The sequence below is a fragment of the Coregonus clupeaformis genome, chromosome 30 (assembly GCF_020615455.1).
Source record: "Coregonus clupeaformis isolate EN_2021a chromosome 30, ASM2061545v1, whole genome shotgun sequence".
NCBI lineage: Eukaryota > Metazoa > Chordata > Actinopteri > Salmoniformes > Salmonidae > Coregonus > Coregonus clupeaformis.
The window spans coordinates 21,206,907-21,226,242 of NC_059221.1; the positions used below are offsets into that span (position 1 = coordinate 21,206,907).

The 19,336-nt window shown below is 42.3% G+C and overlaps 2 protein-coding genes across 2 annotated transcripts; both read right to left on the reverse strand.

The window, feature by feature from the left end:
• Positions 1-1,159: 1,159 nt before the first annotated feature.
• LOC121546691 (wiskott-Aldrich syndrome protein) lies at positions 1,160-5,932 on the reverse strand. The gene is made up of 11 exons (XM_041857921.1): positions 5,709-5,932; positions 4,249-4,389; positions 3,923-4,009; positions 3,690-3,783; positions 3,382-3,417; positions 3,247-3,279; positions 2,954-3,134; positions 2,578-2,753; positions 1,967-2,448; positions 1,749-1,857; positions 1,160-1,600 (listed from the first exon to the last, which is right to left on the reverse strand). Exons 1-11 carry the CDS (start codon positions 5,814-5,816, stop codon positions 1,545-1,547), a joined length of 1,503 nt encoding a protein of 500 aa, XP_041713855.1. The 5' UTR covers positions 5,817-5,932; the 3' UTR covers positions 1,160-1,544.
• A 318-nt stretch (positions 5,933-6,250) lies between these two features.
• LOC121545660 (sodium-coupled neutral amino acid transporter 5-like) lies at positions 6,251-19,171 on the reverse strand. The gene is made up of 18 exons (XM_041856398.2): positions 19,129-19,171; positions 18,704-18,867; positions 16,123-16,245; positions 13,826-13,966; positions 13,557-13,641; positions 13,267-13,382; positions 12,201-12,274; positions 11,924-12,016; positions 10,128-10,209; positions 9,908-9,990; positions 9,703-9,761; positions 9,404-9,541; positions 9,140-9,219; positions 8,917-9,017; positions 8,593-8,717; positions 8,114-8,258; positions 7,767-7,870; positions 6,251-7,624 (listed from the first exon to the last, which is right to left on the reverse strand). Exons 3-18 carry the CDS (start codon positions 16,158-16,160, stop codon positions 7,520-7,522), a joined length of 1,569 nt encoding a protein of 522 aa, XP_041712332.1. The 5' UTR covers positions 16,161-16,245; positions 18,704-18,867; positions 19,129-19,171; the 3' UTR covers positions 6,251-7,519.
• Between the last annotated feature and the right edge of the window lie 165 nt (positions 19,172-19,336).

Genomic DNA, 19,336 nt, shown 5'->3' on the forward strand with positions numbered 1-19,336 from the left:
TGCGGAAGAGTGTCCAGAAAAAAGCCATTGCTTAAAGAAAAAAATAAGCAAACGCGTTTGGTGTTCGCCAAAAGGCATGTGGGAGACTCCCCAAACATATGGAAGAAGGTACTCTAGTCAGATGAGACTAAAATTGAGCTTTTTGGCCATCAAGGAAAACGCTATGTCTGGCGCAAACCCAACACCTCTCATCACCCCGAGAATACCATCCCCACAGTGAAGCATGGTGGTGGCAGCATCATGCTGTGGGGATGTTTTTCATCGGCAGGGACTGGGAAACTGGTCAGAATTGAAGGAATGATGGATGGTGCTAAATACAGGGAAGTTCTTGAGGGAAACCTGTTTCAGTCTTCCAGAGATTTGAGACTGGGACGGAGGTTCACCTTCCAGCAGGACAATAACCCTAAGCATACTGCTAAAGCAACACTCGAGTGGTTTAAGGGGAAACATTTAAATGTCTTGGAATGGCCTAGTCAAAGCCCAGACCTCAATCCAATTGAGAATCTGTGGTATGACTTAAAGATTGCTGTACACCAGCGGAACCCATCCAACTTGAAGGAGCTGGAGCAGTTTTGCTTTGAAGAATGAGCAAAAATCCCAGTGGCTAGATGTGCCAAGCTTATAGAGACATATCCCAAGAGACTTTCAGCTGTAATTTCTGCAAAAGGTGGCTCTACAAAGTATTGACTTTGGGGGGGTGAATAGTTATGCACGCTCAAGTTTTCTGTTTTTTTGTCTTATTTCTTGTTTGTTTCACAATAAAAAATATTTGCATCTTCAAAGTGGTAGGCATGTTGTGTAAATCAAATGATACAACCCCCCAAAAATAAATTTTAATTCCAGGTTGTAAGGCAACAAAATAGGAAAAATGCCAAGGGGGGTGAATCCTTTCGCAATCCACTGTGCATGTCTGTATGTATTTGTCTACTAATACCATATGTGATATTGTAATTGTGGTGACTCTCTTGTTCTCTCTAACACCTTTGTGACCTATGTTTGTTTGAGGACTTATAGCTATACAGTATTCTTTAAATTCTTTTGAGCGTTGATGGTGTTGGATTGAGAGGGAAATGAGGGATCTTTCCACAAAACAGATAATATCTACATCATGTGTGTGCATAATCTTTGTATTATATTATAATACTACATTCCAGCGATATCAAATTGTCACTTTTAATGGGAACGGGTATAAAGAAGACTTTGTGAAGAAGACCTCACCATCTTTTCTAATAATATTGAGCAATATACTGTAATGTGTTGTACATATTCAGCATAAGTCCTACACTGGAAATGTTCAAACGATAAATATAAAGATATGTGATCCCATCAAATCTTTCTCTGTCCTACGTTCTGTTGATTTCTCTCACATTTGGGACTTTCACATCATCCTTATCTGTAGCATTCTTCAGGTGTACATCTACATGAGTCACCTTCCAGTCAGCAACTGATACTAAAACACCAACACAAAAGAGATGAACCAGATAAACCAGACTGTGGAGTCCATGGTTACAGAGTGGAAAATAATACAGTAAGGAATGCACTCATCAGTCTTCCCATTCATCATCATCTTCATCATCATACCCTCCTTCTTCACCTTCATCTGAAACAGAAGAGAGTTATGTCTGTTATGCAGATTTGTAATTCTAGATTCATGAGGACGAATCACAATGCATTTGGTTTAATTTACACATTTGTAGATGGAATATAATAAATGAATGAATGAGAGATTAGGATGAGAAGGTGTTTACCAGAGGAGTGGATTACTTTACTCCTCTTCTGCATGACCATCATCAGAGCTCCTACGATGCCCTCTGAGTCTGTCTCGGCAGGCGGAGGTGGCTCAGGACTGTCTGGGACCTGGGACACACAAAGGTCAAAGGTCAATGATCATGTAAACTGAAATATATAGACTTCACTCTCATTGACAAAGACAATTTCTGTATTTGAACAACAAAGTTTAGTTTACGTTTTTGAGCTTCCTCCCCAGGCGGATCTGGTCCAGCAGAGCTCCTATTTCACCTCCTTCACATCCGCCCCCTCCTCCTGTAGATGCAGGAGCAGGTGGTGGGGGACCTTTCCAGGGGAGTGGAGGAGGAGGGAAGTCTCCAGACCTCTGGGCTGGGGGAGGCGGGGGAGGAGGTGGAGGAGGCGCTGGCATGGAGTGCTGGTAGCCAGGGGGAGGGGGAGGGGGAGGAGAAGTATAGGACACAGAGGGTGGAGGGGGTGGGAGTCCGCCTCGGCCGCTTGGCGGGGGTGGAGGTGGCAGGGCTTCACGTGATGGAGGGAGATGGGAGGGGGGCGGGCCTCGTTCTGGCTGTCCTGGGGGAGGGGGCAGGGGGCCGGAGCGACCCCCCCGTGGAGGAGGGGGGGCAGGAGAGGGGGAACAGCTGCCTGGTACGGGGGGTAGAGGACCCAGCCTACCAGGCGGAGGGTGAGGAGGCCCAGGATCTATATGCCATGGGTTGAAAAAATGCCAATTTATTGGATTACAAAAACGGATTGATTTACAGTTAGTTATAAAAAGTGATGAAGTTGGTAACTCTAGACCAGTAGGCAGACACTCAGAATGACACTCACCAGTGTTCATGGCCTTTTTGACTGCCTCCATGCCGCCTGAGTTCTCGATGACTTGTTGAATGAGTTGGGAGGTCTCCTCGTCCTTCAGCTCAGCCTCACTGATCCCAGCACAGGACAACAGCTTCTTCAGGTCAGGGTCCAGGTTGTTGGGATCCCAGCCCACATGACTGACGTGTCTGAGGAGGGGAGGAGAGAGGGAGTGGAACATACACCTGAGTGAGTACCTTAGAAAGGTATGAGTGGCAAGCTTGGATTCTATCTTGGTTTGTAAATTAAACAAATTGAGGACAGTGTCATGTAATTACATGTATCTTGATAGCTTATGAAGGCTTTATTTAACTGCCTGCTTATATGTTTGTGCTTAGTATCCACTCACGTGAACCCACTGGGCGCTCCAATGTCTGCTTTGGAGAGTTTACTGCCCTTCTTCTTGTCCTTTTTCTTGTCCTTCTTTCCCTTACTGACAAAGGCAGGGGCGGGCACAGGTGTGACGGAGTGGTAGCGTGAGGCCTGGATGTCTATGGTTGCCATGGAGGGAGAAGTGGGACTCCCAGGTCCTGGATTACAATTGACGTGTACATGTATGAAACACATTGCATGTTTACATATTGGGTCAGTTAGTTATGGTGCCTGAGGTATAACACGTCCAAAGGGATAAGGGATACTCACCTTTACCAGGGGGTGGAGGCAGCCCCCCTCTGTCTGTAAGTAAAACACACAGAATAAGAAAAGGAAAAGGTTTATTTTGTGATTACTTCAGACAAGTGCATCAAAATGTCCATAGTATTCGTAGCTCAGTCTTACCATTGGAAAGCAGGGGGCGCTGTTTCTTCTCTGAGACTATGAGAAGGAAAAAAGGAGGGAACAGGAAACCAGAGGATGCCAGTTTAGGTAATGTCTTCTCATCTCCACCACAACCTTTTCCTTTGAAAAGCCACAGCTACCCTCTATGGAACCGCATCTTATAATATCTGTTATATTTTCCAGTATCAGAGATATATTAGTTCAAATATGACAAACAACAACCACAGCTCACAACAAACAGAGTTTAATTGACTACCAAATAACTCAACACAATGTTTCTGTCCTGGATCCTACAACAATGACCTGACCTTGACGGTTTCTCTGGTTTATCTTGTCTTCCACTGCATTTAGGAACGTTTCAGCCTCTTGTTCATTCACAAAGTTCAGCCCCACTTGGCAGTCCTGCATTGTATTGGAGTGAACTATGACATATCTTGGCATACATTTGGAGAATGAGAAATAAAAATGGACAATCACTCAACTTTGGATTTACAGTCAAGCCATCATCATGAGTATCCAGGGCATATACATGTTTGCTTACATCTGCAGCAAATGCGTGGAAGAAGGGTCGGGGGCAGTGGTAGACCATTTGGTTATAGAGCTCCTGATCCCAGGTCAGCTGTCCTTTCTGGGAGAAAACAACTGTTAGCATAACTGTAGCATAAACTGACAGTGGCCGATATTTCAACTGAACCTTCAGGCTCTCAGCTCATGGTAAACTCAACAGTGGATCAACAAAGGATCCTTATCTAGACTGGGTTGCTATACACACTTTGTGACAACTGCTAAGGTAAAAATGGCTTTATAAATAAATATGATTGATTGATATTCTCCATCATTATAGCTGACGTTACATATTCCTGTTACCTTGACATCGAAGAGGCGAATGAAGTAGGAGCGGCGAACGTTGTCCTTGACGAAGCAGGCCACCCCAGTGTGCTGCAGGCTCCAGCAGGTGGGACTATGTGGCAGGGCCATAAACAGCTGCACTACAGCCGTGGCCAGGGACTACACACACACACACACACACACACACACACACACACACACACACACACACACACACACACACACACACACACACACACACACACACACACACACACACACACACACACACACACACACACAGGGTATGGAATCAGTTTATATGTTGGCTCCTGATAAGTGCACATCGGAAAAGTGCAAACTCAAATACTGACTGTACATTATTTTCCTTACTCTAGATAGGCTGTGCTCAGGTTAAGAGCAAACATTTAGGACAATCGCAAATCATTGCATTTATCAGGAGTCGACTGTACAGAGCCAAGTTACCTGTGATAAGTGCTTACAAGCTGCTGCTTGGTACTCTGTTGTGGTTTGGAAAATTATTGGGTAGTTGTCATAGCAAAGACCTGCCCCATTAATGTCATCACATTTTCTGTAGTAGGACTTTTTAGATCTTGTGTTTTGTTAGAATTATCAGATACCACTGCAGGCTTAGGACTACCTCAGAAACCAGGAAGTTGGTATGTCAAAAAAAAGCAGACTGCACATACTCATATGTGACTGAGTTTAACTGCTGCCTCTAATTCTGTTCCCAGAGGAAGTGGTTTACACCAGCATTTCCTGTCACAAACTCATGTCTGTTTTAAAGTCATTGCGTAGATACTCTTGGTGTACATGCAAAATGTCAGTTAATTGTTTGAATTTCTAACATTGATTACTTTTAAAGTTACCAAATATCCATATTACATTAAATGCCATTGCCAATGCACTATATTAAACATAGCAGGCCACAGAACGAGTGGTTCATTCAGTCCCTGAACAAGAAAAAGTGAAACAATAATGATGAGGCTGAACTACTGGCGACCAAAAGATTGCCCAATCATATCTTGCTGTATACACAGAAGTTGTAAAAAACGTTTTGGGCCACGGCCCCGTGGGAAATTGACAAACAGGGAAATTGATTAAAGATTAGAATTCACAGATATACCAGAACAACCTGTAGTTATAGGTGCTACATATTCTCTCAGCTAAGCACTCTCGGCTGGCGAACGCTACCGGTGTTTCCGTGCCTTTAAAGTGCCCTCATAACCCCACACCAACCTGCAGTAACACGCTAACCATATAGTTTCCTATACCAGACACCCAAACACCAACCAAAGACTCTCCTACATACCAAACAATCAAACACCAGTCATATTGTTTCCTACATACCAACCATCCAAACACCAACCAACCAGTTTCCTAGTACCAATCATCCAACCAGATAACTTCCTACATACCAAACATCAACCAGATATACCAATCATCCCCTCCCTCCTTGATTCCCAGGAAGGACTTACAGCACACCTCCTCCCCAGGAGGTCCTCCAGCCTCTCATTCTCCTGTGGGCTCAGCAGAGAGCTGGGACTGTACCCCTGAACTCCTTTAGACTTAGATCCCCGACTCATGGTTCCCTCTCAGAATATCCACTTAGTACCAAAGAGGAGCTGATCATTGATGTGCCAGTCTGTCCTCTTCCTCAAACAGTGACTGTTAGTCAGTAACAAGTTGAGATGACGCAGGTGGTTTCTCTTCTGCCTTCTACAATGTGTTATATGCACACCAAGACTCAAAGCAGGAAATTGACAATTACAGTTTCCCCTCCCTTTTATCTTGCTCATAATGCTGATCATGATTGAATGGTGTTACTTCTATTTCATGGTCTGACTATGAAGTCTCTTTTACCGTTTTTTCCAACTGCTTACACACGTTTTCAAAACTATGTCTCCTTTTTTTCAAAACTCTACACACAATTCCCCAAACTGCACTCAGTTTCCTCTACTTAGACCACACATTTCAATGTGATCGATAATAGAAAAGAGAACAAACCAGATTCAAAACATTTCATTACATGAAACTTTTATTGGACAAATAACAAACAACTACATTTTTAAAAGACCAAAGAAAAAAACACAGACTCAATGTTCTCTTAAAAATGTCGGTCCATAGTTAAATTGACCCCATCTTATAGAGGACTCCCCTATTCGGAGTTTCTCTCAGACTTACTCAGAAAAGCCAAGTCTAAAGATAGCAGATGAGATCATGCTACTTCTGCTCTCTGACTGACTAGCGACGCTGAGGTCAGAATTGAGTTTGTGTTGAGTGTGCATTTGTTTGTATGATCACACCAACAGCCCTCTCCATGCCTATTCATGTGCATTCCATGATGACTTGACAGAGTAAATTTGATATATTTTTTGGTATGTACCACATGACAGATAAAAACAATATAAAAGTTTTAAATATCCATTTCAAGTTACTGGATATAGTATAAATACAGTTCACATAAAAGTTTTTAAATTAATCAGTCATGAAGAATTGGGAGGGTTATCCCTTCTGGCATTATCACGGCTGATAGCTGCACTTATAGGAAAATGTCTGACTGTGTTATGCTAACATGAGCTTGGTACCATGGAAAAAACTAACAGGAATGATCAAACCTTAGGATACTCTAGAGTCAATACACCTAGCAATGTGTATGGGCATAGGGCAAAACACTGCACAAATTCTGGATTTGATTTGATTAAAAATAACACACATTCCTTGATGAATAAATGACAATCTTAGAGAAAATTACATAACTGTACAATCTTATTTGAAAATAAAAACTTCCCATAAAGAGAAAAAAATCTGCAACATGCCAGAATAATAGATCCATTTAATTTCTTTTTTTTTCTTCATGTGTAAAAATATCTCATTGAAAATTCAAGGGAGGTAGATAAGGAGGGTAATGATGACTTTGGCAATGATGAAGCCATTCATTGGTACACTTATAACATAAATACTATCATTACCCTCAGAACCTGTTGTCTCTGCGACAACTTTATTAGTGCCTCGAAACAACATACTGAAAGCAAACCATAATGTTTGTCACCTCAGAGCTGTTGCTTTGTGTTGCTGGTTCTGTGTTTCCCACCCCATACATGACCTACCACCACATGGAACGTAATGCCATCTTGTGGGGGAATTTTAATGATATATTATTTTCCATGTCCAGCCGAGGCCCTCTCATTTGGCTATGGTTAAATAATGGGCACGTCGTGGGGAATTTGATGTTTGGGAGAGCTTTGGTTGGCATTTTGCTGGTATTACTGTTTATTGTGGTCTGTTGCTAGTGCCCGCCTCCGCTCCGAGACTCTCCGGACACCCAACCAATGATGATGAATGACATACTCATCACCATGAAGACGAAGCCTAACGCAGCAAAACAGGCAGCCTGCAGAGAGAGAGAAAGGGAGGCAAAAAGAGAGGGATGAGAGCAAATTCTCAGACATTGATTAATAAGCTTGACTGTAATTACTGAAGACTATTTACTGCTACATTGCTAAACAAGATGAGACAACAGATTGAGGTTTTACCATCATCTTTGGTATGGATTTTAAAGGCTCTGTTTCTTCAGGAACAATCCTGATGTAGAAGATTCCCGGGAGGATGAAGATTAGGCTGGGTGCAGAGGTCGCCCCTAGGGTGGGAAGGGGGAACAGGTGGACGAAAGGAGGGAGTGAGGAATGTAGGGGTGAAGAGGAGGAGGGAGGGGAGAGGTCGAAGGTGAATATTTTCAATAAGAACAAAACTATTAGAGGCCATTAAAGTAGTACTCATTTTAGTTTCCACTTTGGATAACAATAGTCCCTGAATCTAAACTAGGTTTGCACTGAAACCACAACCAGTCATTTTACATGTCTCCGTCTCTCTGCACACTTACCAATGACGCCGAAGATGTCTCGAATGGTGGGCACGAAGATGACCAGTAGGTTGACGATGATGAGGAGACACACGGCGATGGAGATGTGGTGAGCCCAGTGGAAGGGCTTCTCAGGGAACAGCAGCTGCAGCAGGGCCCTGCGGATCTGCAGAGGGGGGAGGAGGGACAGAGAGGTGTCACCAGGCTTGCATCACACACCGTGGCTGTGTCCATTTGGGATGCAGACTATGTCTCAGGAGAAGCAGGTCAAATACGTTCTTGAAACCTGTTAGCCAATTAGCGACCTAGAAGGAGGGTCTTGAGGGGTCTAGAGCTTAATTATCCTCATGCTCATACTGCAGTAACTTAAGTGCTTATTTTGTCATAAAGATGAATTCTTGTAACATTACTGGGCCCTTCAAGACAATATGAGAATACATAAACAAAAGGCTAGCACGCACTCATACTGTTCAGGGCTGCATGACAGATTTGAGTCTCACCGGAAAGAGTACCACAGGGACAGTAAGAGTAACAGCCACCAGCACAGCCATACGCACACACAGGATCAGGGTGTCTAAAGGGTTCACTTTAATGTATGTATGAAGGAGCACTGTCTCTACTCCACCTGAAACACAGAGGAACAGAGAATGGTGGTTATACTTCTAGACACAGATGCCTTAAAAAGGTCATAACCATAAAGATACGTTCATTTACCAGTTCTCCAATTCCTGACTTCTCAATACGGTTGCAACATGGTAACAAAATGAGTGAACAGTCTGAACAAGTACTTCAAAATTCTCATTGCTTCAGGAGCAGTGTCTTACCAAAGAAGGTGAGGTAACCGAAGATAGCGGTTAGCCCGTACATGACGAACATGGCCAGAATGGAGATGTTGGCAACTGTCTGCATGCGTTTCTTGGTGGCGCTAAGGTCAAAGTGGACAGACAGAGATAGATTAGTAGCTGAATTTGGCAGTAACTGTATGTGTGTGAACCATGCAGATATGTGTTGCATCTCTAATCTGAATTGAGTCAAGTCATGACTTACTCTCGTAGCTCTGTGTAGATGGGAAGCACCTCAGGATGGCAGACAAAAGCGAAAGCCAGGATGGGGATGGTATATGCTGTCTGAAAACAAAACAGACCACGAATTAAATGGTTAAAAACTACAAACAGAGCTTGCAGCTCATTGGAGTATAATAAACACATACTGTATATTGCCACAACAAATCCTTAACTCCATACAGTATACCATTATCTTATTTAATTTTAAATATAATATCTGACTGTATAACTTGTCTTCCTCTCTGACCTGCATGTTGATGGTGAAGAACTTTGGTTCACAGAAGTCCACATCAGAGGTGCCGTACGCTGGGGAGACGAATGAGTGGTTATCATGACTGGTTATCTTCTCCAGTGGACACGGGATGTTGAACTTCTTATAGATCACCTAGTGGGAGGGACCAACTGACTGTTTAGTCAAGCAAGCACTGTATTGACCATTACAACCATGGGAGTTGGCAAGACAGCACAAACAGATCTGGGACCAGGCTATGTATTGTTGAGTTGGTTGGGAGATTGGTTTGAAGGTTGAAGACAAAGAAGACTCACGGAGATAAGGAAGAAAACCATACAGCAGAGAGAGAAGCCACTGGTGTAGCCCAGGTACCCTGTGAAGTAATGACAAGAACACACTGTGTTAAATAGAGCCATGTCATGTTACTCTGTGCATGTATCATTATCATTACATTATGTTACAAAAAGTATGAAATATGAAAAATGGAGACGAGAGAAATTAGTGATAGAGGAAACATACCAAGATGTCGCATGAGTGAGAGTGGTAAGATGATGATGACGCTTACGGTGATGATCAGGTACTTTCCATCTAAGTACCACTCTCTGACAGACAGCAGGTACATTAGACAACATAGAACAGGTCAACTTTCATAGCAATCTATCAAATAACACTAAAAAGGACCTGTTTTATAGCCTACATTATGAAATAACAATAACAACTGCCCTCTAGAAACACTTACCCAGTATTTTCCGTCAGGCCCAGAAAGGCCTGCATGACCAACGGGAGCTCAGACTTTACAATGAAGAGGTAGCTGGACATCGCTATGGGAAATGGAAAACAAAACGCGTTTACACACACACAGTATGACGGAAGCATTTTCAATGACACTTGTACTTGCACTTAAGTGAGTACATACAGTACCAGTCAAAAGTTTGGACACACCTACTCATTCCAGGGTTTTTCTTTATTAATATTTTTTTTTTTGCATTGACAATAATAGTGAAGACATCAAAACTATAAAATAACACATATAGAATCATGTAGTAACCAGAAAAGTCTTAAACAAATGCTTTGCCTTGATGACAGCTTTGCACACTCTTGGCATTCTCTCAACCAGCTTCATGAGGTAGTCACCTGGAATCCATTTCAATTAACAGGTGTGCCTTCTTAAAAGTTAATTTGTGGAATTTCTTTCCTTCTTAATGTGTTTGAGCCAATCAGTTGTGTTGTGACAAGGTAGGGGTGGTATACAGAAGATAGCCCTATTTGGTAAAAGACCAAGTCCATATTATGGCAAGAACAGCTCAAATAAGCAAAGAGAAATGACAGTCCATCATTACTTTAAGACATGAAGGTCAGTCAATACGGAACATTTCAAGAACGTTGAACGTTTCTTCAAGTGCAGTCGCAAAAACCATCAAGCGCTATGATGAAACTGGCTCTCATGAGGACCGCCACAGGAATGGAAGACCCAGAGTTACCTCTGCTGCAGAGGACAAGTTCATTAGAGTTACCAGCCTCAGAAATTGCAGCCTAAATAAATGCTTCACAGAGTTCAAGTAACAGACACATCTCAACATCAACTGTTCAGAGGAGACTGTGTGAATCAGGCCTTCATGGTCGAATTGCTGCAAAGAAACCACTACTAAAGGACACCAATAAGAAGAAGAGACTTGCTTGGGCCAAGAAACATGAGCAATGGACATCAGACTGGTGGAAATATGTCCTTTGGTCTGATGAGTCCAAATGTGAGATTTTTGGTTCCAACCGCCTTGTCTTTGTGAGACGCACTGTGGGTGAACAGATGATCTCCGCATGTGTATTTCCCACCGTAAAGCAGGGAGGAGGAGGTGTTATGGTGTGGGGGTGCTTTGCTGGTGACACTGTCTGTGGTTTATTTAGAATTCAAGGCACACTTAACCAGCATGGCTACCACAGCATTCTGCAGTGATACGCCATCCCATCTGGTTTGGGCTTAGTGGGACTATCATTTGTTTTTCAACAGGAGAATGACCCAACACACCTCCAGGCTGTGTAAGGGCTATTTTACCAAGAAGGAGAGTGATGGAGTGCTGCATCAGATGACCTGGCCTCCAAAATCCCACCAACCTCAACCCAATTGAGATGGTTTGGGATGAGTCGGACCGCAGAGTGAAGGAAAAGCAGCCAACAAGTGCTCAGCATATGCGAGACCTCCTTCAAGACTGTTGGAAAAGCATTCCAGGTGAAGCTGGTTGAGAGAATGCCAAGAGTGTGCAAAGCTGTCATCAAGACAAAGGGTGGCTATTTGAAGAATCTCAAATATAAAATATATTTTGATTTGTTTAACACTTTTTTGGTTACTACATGATTCCATATGTGTTATTTCATAGTTTGGATGTCTTCACTATTATTCTACAATGTAGAAAATAGTAAAAATAAAGAAAAACTCTGGAATTAGTAGGTGTGTCCAAACTTTTGACTGGTACTGTACATGAGGCTTACATATAATAACATAGGCCAATCATGGCCTGACGGTCACATAATATACTGTACCTCCAATGTTGTGCATGGTGATGATAGAGCCAGCCAACACTTTGCCTGGTTGTCCAAAGGCACGGTGCCCTAGCTGCTCATAGGCACGGATGCCTGAAATAACACATACACATGCATGTTAATATTGTCTCTGTGGTTGTTGCTTTCAGGCGAACCATTACATCCTTTAGCCACGTACTGTAGTTCCTTGGACATATTAAGTAATGGTAGGCTATACTACAAATGTTCTTGGTTTCAATAAAGAGATAGGTATCTTGGTGAAATACCAGCATCTTACCTACAACTCCTGCACTTCTCAGGAGGAGGTGGATGGAATAGGCTGACAAAATGGCGATGCATAGCAACAGGATACTGAAAACAAACACACACATCAATCAGAACCCTGATCTCGTAACAGGGTAAAGATCTGTAATTAGTCTAACTAGCTAAATCAACATATCAGTACTACATTTGGCACGGCCTCATCAATGCCTCAGTAGTCTCGCGGTTCTAGACAGCTTAACGGCTGAAGTTAAGGCTAATGACTCAGTAACTCTGCCGCTGACCCAATTTCTCTCGCTGTTGTACTACTACAGTACGCCTAGGTTATATGAATGACCATCACAAGTGTGATTTGTTTGTGATGCAGCTCACTGGCCTGCCAGTCCAATGGACACACAGGACTGATCCAGGCAGACCTACCGTGGATCTGATCTTATCACTACAAGCTATTTATAACCACAAATCTGATTTAGGAGAGCATTGTGTGTATGAGCACTAATATACACACACTGATAGGCCAGCCCACATACTCAGACACAGGCAGCGACCGTGAACACACACAAACGGTGACACGGACGCACAACACAGATCAGGCTAAACCGTATCCCTCGATCACCCCTTGTGTGTGCACCCTTGGCTCCACCCATCTAACAAGCATGTGACTAGTAGAGTCAAGTGTTTATACCAGTAAGTGAACAGGTTATACACTCAACAGACTTCTCAATAATGTACACACACACACAGCCAGAAAGTCACACCCACAATAGCCCTACTGTTTTCTTGTAAAACAAACAAACGTTTCCCTTGATGGATCTGCTGGCGAACACTGGGTCTGGTATGGCCTGGAAAGTGTATTCATCATAGTGTCATCCCAGTGTAATGACACTATAAAAATAACCAGTGTCATTCTTTAACCCTATTGGGTATATAGCCTGGACCCAGACACACACACATCGTTCAGCTCAGATCTGTCTGATCTGAGGTCATGGTAGGGCTGTGACATCAAGCCTTAAGGAAACACAGTGATATTGCCAAAGAAGGAGGACTAGTGCGACGTGTGTTGTGTTGGCATGGTAACTTACAGGAAGAGGACGATTCCGGTGTTTGACATTGCGTACGCTAGTCCCAGAATTCCACTACCCATGATGGCATTGCTGAGATTAAAGATGGACATTCCAAATGACGTCTTCCCCTCAAACTATGGCCCGGAAAGAAAGGAAAGAATCACACACACAGAATCGGCTGTAGAACATCTAGTTTTAGTTTACATTTGCTCTTATACCTGTGTAGTAACAATGTAATTACTCTAGTAACAAGAGACTGATTTCCCATGCTCCCACGTTTGACCTTTGAACTAAGGCTGAGCACTCACATCAGTGAACTGAGGTGCTTTTATTCCTGGGCTCTTCCCTGGCAGGAACTCATCCCGCTCTGCTATGAACTCCAGTCCATCAAACCTAGAGAGAAAATAAACACATTTAGAAACAAGAAAGCTCACGTATACAAAGATTAAGGGATAGCAAAATCATATGTTCATTACCCGTCCATTAGCATTGCTGTGAGTAATGAAATGCAGACAGGTAGCCTGTTGATGCAATTTTGTGTTCAGTGTTAGGGTATCTGGTGTAGCAAGAGACTTACCCATCTTCTAAATTGAGCTTATCTGGACCAAGGTCCCTGCTATGTTGCCCGTTCATCTTTTGGAGCTCCATACTTCTCCCTACATCAATGGCTGTGCTGGGGATGATGATCCTGTGGACTAAGCCAAGTCTCAAATGCAACCTATGGAAATAAATATAACTGATGTGTCTGAAGAGGGTTCTAAAGACATTATACTGATGCTGATGATTACACATGGTGCTATCAATCACTAGCCTAATTCTAATAAAAGTAATGTTAAACACTATGTGTTCTTTAAAAGCTAAATAAGATAGTAGGACTAGACTTTGTTAAACATACTCCTGGAGGATAACTGTCTGACAGTCTATATTTGGCTCTTAGAATAAACAAGACGTTGTTGGGTTGTCCAGACAGAAAGTCTGTTGTGGAAAGCAGAGATGTAATGTGGAAAGCATGGTACTGGTGTAATGAGATGAATATAACAGCTGACCTCAGGACAGACCTAATGACTTTAATAAAGTCATGATGACACTGGAGTTAGCCTAAACTCTCCTGACCATGGATGCAGTCACTAGGCTTCACATGACTAGGTAAAGGAAAGCCACTGGGTTCGGAGAGAAACGCTGGACTGAGAACACAATGAACAATTGTATATTAAAAAGACTTGAGAAAAGGCTAAACATTATCTGTGTTAATTGATTTGAGCTTAATCTGGATAACCTTATTTTCTGCCCTATAATACAGCTTTGTGCTCTGGATGACCATTTAAGATACTTTTTATCCAGAAATGTAATCAAGGCTGCATGAAGGGCTACTCTCAGACTGTTGACCTAGGACAACCAAACACATTTTCTTTATTAACCAATGCGTGTCCACAATATTTAAAACCCATTGACAAGATAAAGGGAAATACTGTTGAAGCATGGGGGGAAATGTAAAGCTATTTAAATCTTATGTGCCAGGAAAGGCTTTAAATAACAAATGTTGTCTAAGGACTTAATGTTGTGCTAATATTCTCTGGGCAACACAAAGCAAACATGGAGAGTAGTTTCTGTGTTCACAGTTCACACTCCCTAGTCTCACTGCCACTGTGTCTGAGTTCCATCCCAAATGGGACTGTATTCCCTGTAGTGCACTACGTTTGACCAGAGCCCATATAGCTTTGGTAAAAGTAGTGCACAATGTAGTGAATAGGGTGCCATTTGAGACGCAGCACCTAAACTATCAACTCTCGGCTCTCTCTGAGGGTCAAGCTGCCCTCTGACAGCAAACCCATAGGGACTGACTGCTAAGGCACTTCACATGAATCTCATTTGCCTTTCTATACTCCTTACTAATCGTTGAAAAATTCCTATTCACCAGAAACAGAGCACATTACTGGCTGTGGTTCAACAGTAGTAATCTATCAGGAAGGCAATAATCAAGGCTGCATGTGAAAAGACAGCCCCATGAGCCTGGTTTCATAGCTTCAGGGAAAACCTTCCCCCAAATGGTGGTCCAAATCAAAATAGCTTCCTAAAGCCAAATGTTTCACTACTCAGGAACCACAATGACCAACCAATAACATAACAAACAAGGCGCTGGATTGGTCTCTAGTGTCTAACCTAAGGGAATGGGCACTTAAAATCAATTGTCTGTCTGTAATTTACTTACCTTAGAGTTTCTCTTTGGCTTTTAGTCAATTTGTAATATTAGCATCAAGATTTTGGGTGGTTCGCCATTGTCATTCAGCTTGTTGTCGTTACTGTTAATAATGAGCTATACAACACTCTCATTTGAAAAGGCAACAGTGAGTTTACTATGGGTTATATACGGTATGCTTTGCATCGTTTTGTGAATGAGAATAACTAGACAGAACTGGATTGCTACCAGTTGGTTTGCTACCAGTTCTGTTTTAGAGGAGTTTTGATCAGGAAAGACAGCATGCCTCCACCCTTCATTGGGTTGAACTCGCCCAAGGACTATAAAATAACCACATCTGAAACAAAGTTGCTTTAACTTACAAACATAGCTCATAACCTATTCCTCTAAATAGCTATTGCCAAAATATGACAATACAGCATATAGTCTAAGTGAAAGGTTGATAAAACAATGGCTGATACTATCAGTTTACTAAGCCTTTATGTCATAGACCTGAGTAGAACAGACCATCAGTGTGTCATGAGCCTCCCAGTCCACCACAGTAGCAGTGCTGTGCTTCAGACTTCCACCACATGGCCCTTGTCTGATGCAAAACCGCCTCTATTGACAGTTACCCTTGCCTTGTTTCAACAGCTCACACACTACTACAACACACTACAACTCACACAGCTACTTACCCAGATAGTGGAGGGGAACTTCTGTTTCCTTTTACCATAGGATGGATATCCTTTTCGAATCCACCACTGTCTGTGTTGTTGATATCCACTGAGGACTTTATTCCCTCTCTAAAGCTCCTTGGGCTGAGGAAGGGAGACAGAGAGAGAGCTTAGGACATACTTGAGAGAGAGAGAGAGAGAGAGAGAGAGAGAGAGAGAGAGAGAGAGAGAGAGAGAGAGAGAGAGAGAGAGAGAGAGAGAGAGAGAGAGAGAGAGATAACACACCTCCCCTCTTTAACCCTTTGTTAAACCTGTCGGTCAGATAATGTTGAGTTACAGTCTGGTTGTGAATGGAATGTAGTGGTATGTCTACATTCAAATAGATCATGTTTAACTTGATGGACGTGAGCAAAACATTTACTGTATGTTTTTCATATTTCTGGTCCCAAACTATGAAACAACCAGGAAGTTAACAGTACAGTCTAATAATGGGTAGCCATCTCCATATCTCCATAGTAATACTATCAAAGTTAGTAGTTAGGGGTGGCTATTTAACATTTCCATTTGAGCTATTCTGAAACAAAACCTGGGTGGTACTGGGTAGACGGGATCAGCGAGGGAGTTGCATCCTGCTCGATTCAAGGCCACAGCGCCTTAATTAGCTTAGGCGATAAGTGCATTTTTTTAAGGTTACCTGCATGTGATTCTGCTTTAAGACTGTAAACATTCCAAACGCTAACATTTTATCATGTGCTTGAACACAGATGGACACCAGTGTCACGAACGTCGTAGTGAGTAGACCAATGCGCAGCGTTAGTTGCAAACATAATTATTTATTTAATGAATGCACGAACAAAACAACAAAACGAAAACGTGACGTCCTCGGTATAACACAACCGACACGGCAACAAACCAAAACGGAACAAGATCCCACAAACACGAATGGAAAACAGACTGTTTAAATATGGTTCCCAATCAGAGACAACCAGCCACAGCTGACACTCGTTGCCTCTGATTGAGAACCACACTGGCCAACATAGAAATAGAACACATAGACCTACAAAACAGAACTAGAATACATAGAATCTACACACCCTGGCTCAACATATAGAGTCCCCAGAGCCAGGGTGTGACAACCAGTTAGGTCTACATAGACAGAGACAGGCAGTGTTGAACTGAATAAATATAAAATTGTCAAACAATCATTGGGTTCTGCTTGGGAGAATCCCCACTCTCATTAAGCCTAATGTTTACACTCATAGAAAGATGTGTAGTAAAAGACATCCAAAATGTAGGCCACTAGTTGTTCAAAGGGGGTTTGACCATGTCTATTCTGTCTATGTTCTGGTTTGTTAATAAAGTTCAAACTAAGTCAGTTAGATATGAGTTTGGAATGCACACCCCCAACCAACACCTACATCTACCATGACACGTCTTTCTCCAAGAAAGGCTTGAAAGGAAGAAGGTCACAGCTACCGCCAACACAAAAAGATGACAGTTTCCATTGACTGAAAATAGTGCTATAGATGGGAAAAGTAGCCATAAGCCTTCCATAACCATAACAGAAATATTTCACTGTTCAGGTCCAGTACATTATGTCCTTGTAGTATTTTACAATTGTAAATTATCCTTCTGAAATTTGACTGACATCACCACTGTATTTCTTAATTGTACTGCAGTGGGCTAAATCAGGGTCACACAAAGTGTTTCTTGGTAGTCTTAAACAAATCTACTTTGAAACAAAGGTATACATCTCACACACATGATTATGGGCTTAAAAAGAAGAAGACACCTGTACCATGTCAGATATAGAGTTAAAATGTCTTCAATTTTGAGTTTGCATCCCAATATTACACTTTATATACATCACAGAAGACTGAAATATAAGAATATAACAAAACCGTTTGACATACAAACACCAGATTTTCGGCGGGTTGTTTGAAATAATGTTGATTAATTATGAAATTATGAAAACTAATAATAACATTTCACCCATGAGGCCAATAGAGGGAGATTTGGTCATTTGACTGCAGGAAAGGCCTACGACTATTTACATTTAAGTCATTTAGCAGACGCTCTTATCCAGAGTGACTTACAGGAGCAATTAGGGTTAAGTGCCTTGCTCAAGGGCACATCGACAGATTTTTCACCTAGTCGGCTCGGGGATTAGAACCAGCGACCTTTCGGTTTCTGGCACAACGCTCTTAACCACAAAGCTACCTGCCGCCCCGGCTATGGCTGGTATTCAATTAAAACTGCATTTTGGTTAACACGCCATGAAGATGAATGACACTGTTATTTCGATTAAATTATGCATGATTTTTCCCATTGCATGTTTGATTGAAGGTCATCTCAGTACTTATAGCCAAATTGAATGTAAAATAAAGAATTACTTGAGTTAATCTCAACACTAAGTTTACAGTATAAATGTAATCTTACTTTTAATCTTACTTACTTTTAAGTACTTTTACTTTGAACCTTACTTTTAAGGTTGTTACTATTGCTACATTCAAAAGTGAAAGTACTGTACATTTCATGACCCACATGGCAGACAGCAGAATGGTGTCAGATAGTAGACAGCAGGATATGTCTTTGTACTCACCTCTCTACTGGTCTGTAACAGACAGACAGGTCTCCTCAAGAGCAGAAAGGTCAGCATCCACCAAGGAAGAATGGCCAATATACTGTAAATGCTTCAGTTGCAGGTAATGCAGCTGCTCATCAAGTTCCAAGTGAAGCTGGTAAGCCAGGGAGTCCTCTTTGGAACTGCATGAGAGGAGATGGGGGGGAGAGAAAATGCGCGGGAGTTGAAGGAGATACTTCTACTTAGCCACTCCCAGTACTTACAGTAAAGCCTTGAGGTGTTCTGTTCCTTAGCACAATCAAGAGATCATCACTATGAGGAGTACATAATAGGGGAAAGTTCACTCAGGGGGAAAACTATTATCTACAGCAGGTTTTCAAATTCTCTACTACAATAGATACAACGAAAAGACACTGAAGCTCTGTGCCCTAAATATACAGTACCTGTCACGGTTAACTAAGCCAGAACCCAGAAGCAGACCAGGACACGGTACGTGAGACAAAGGTGAGTGTTTATTTATAGAGTCCGAGTGAAGCTGAATAATCCAGGGAACAGAGCGGGTGGCGTGGATGGGTTGTTGAGGGTGCAGTGGTTGGTCCGGTACTGGCTCGGCAGCCGCCCGACCATCGGCAGAGGTTGGGTGAAGGTTCC

Bases quoted from the DNA above. Each gene is read 5' to 3' on its own strand.
- LOC121545660 (XM_041856398.2), bottom strand. From the start codon at position 16,160: ATGGTAAAAGGAAACAGAAGTTCCCCTCCACTATCTGG. The intron at 13,642-13,825 runs GTAAGTCTCTTG...TTTTCTCTCTAG, and splicing joins AAGCTCAATTTAGAAGATGG to GTTTGATGGACTGGAGTTCA. The intron at 8,259-8,592 runs GTGAGACTCAAA...CCCCCTCTGCAG, and splicing joins TCCCTGTGGTACTCTTTCCG to ATCCGCAGGGCCCTGCTGCA.
- LOC121546691 (XM_041857921.1), bottom strand. From the start codon at position 5,816: ATGAGTCGGGGATCTAAGTCTAAAGGAGTTCAGGGGTACAGTCCCAGC. The intron at 3,280-3,381 runs GTAAGACTGAGC...TTTTACTTACAG, and splicing joins GCGCCCCCTGCTTTCCAATG to ACAGAGGGGGGCTGCCTCCA. The intron at 1,601-1,748 runs GTAAACACCTTC...CTTCTGTTTCAG, and splicing joins TAAAGTAATCCACTCCTCTG to ATGAAGGTGAAGAAGGAGGG.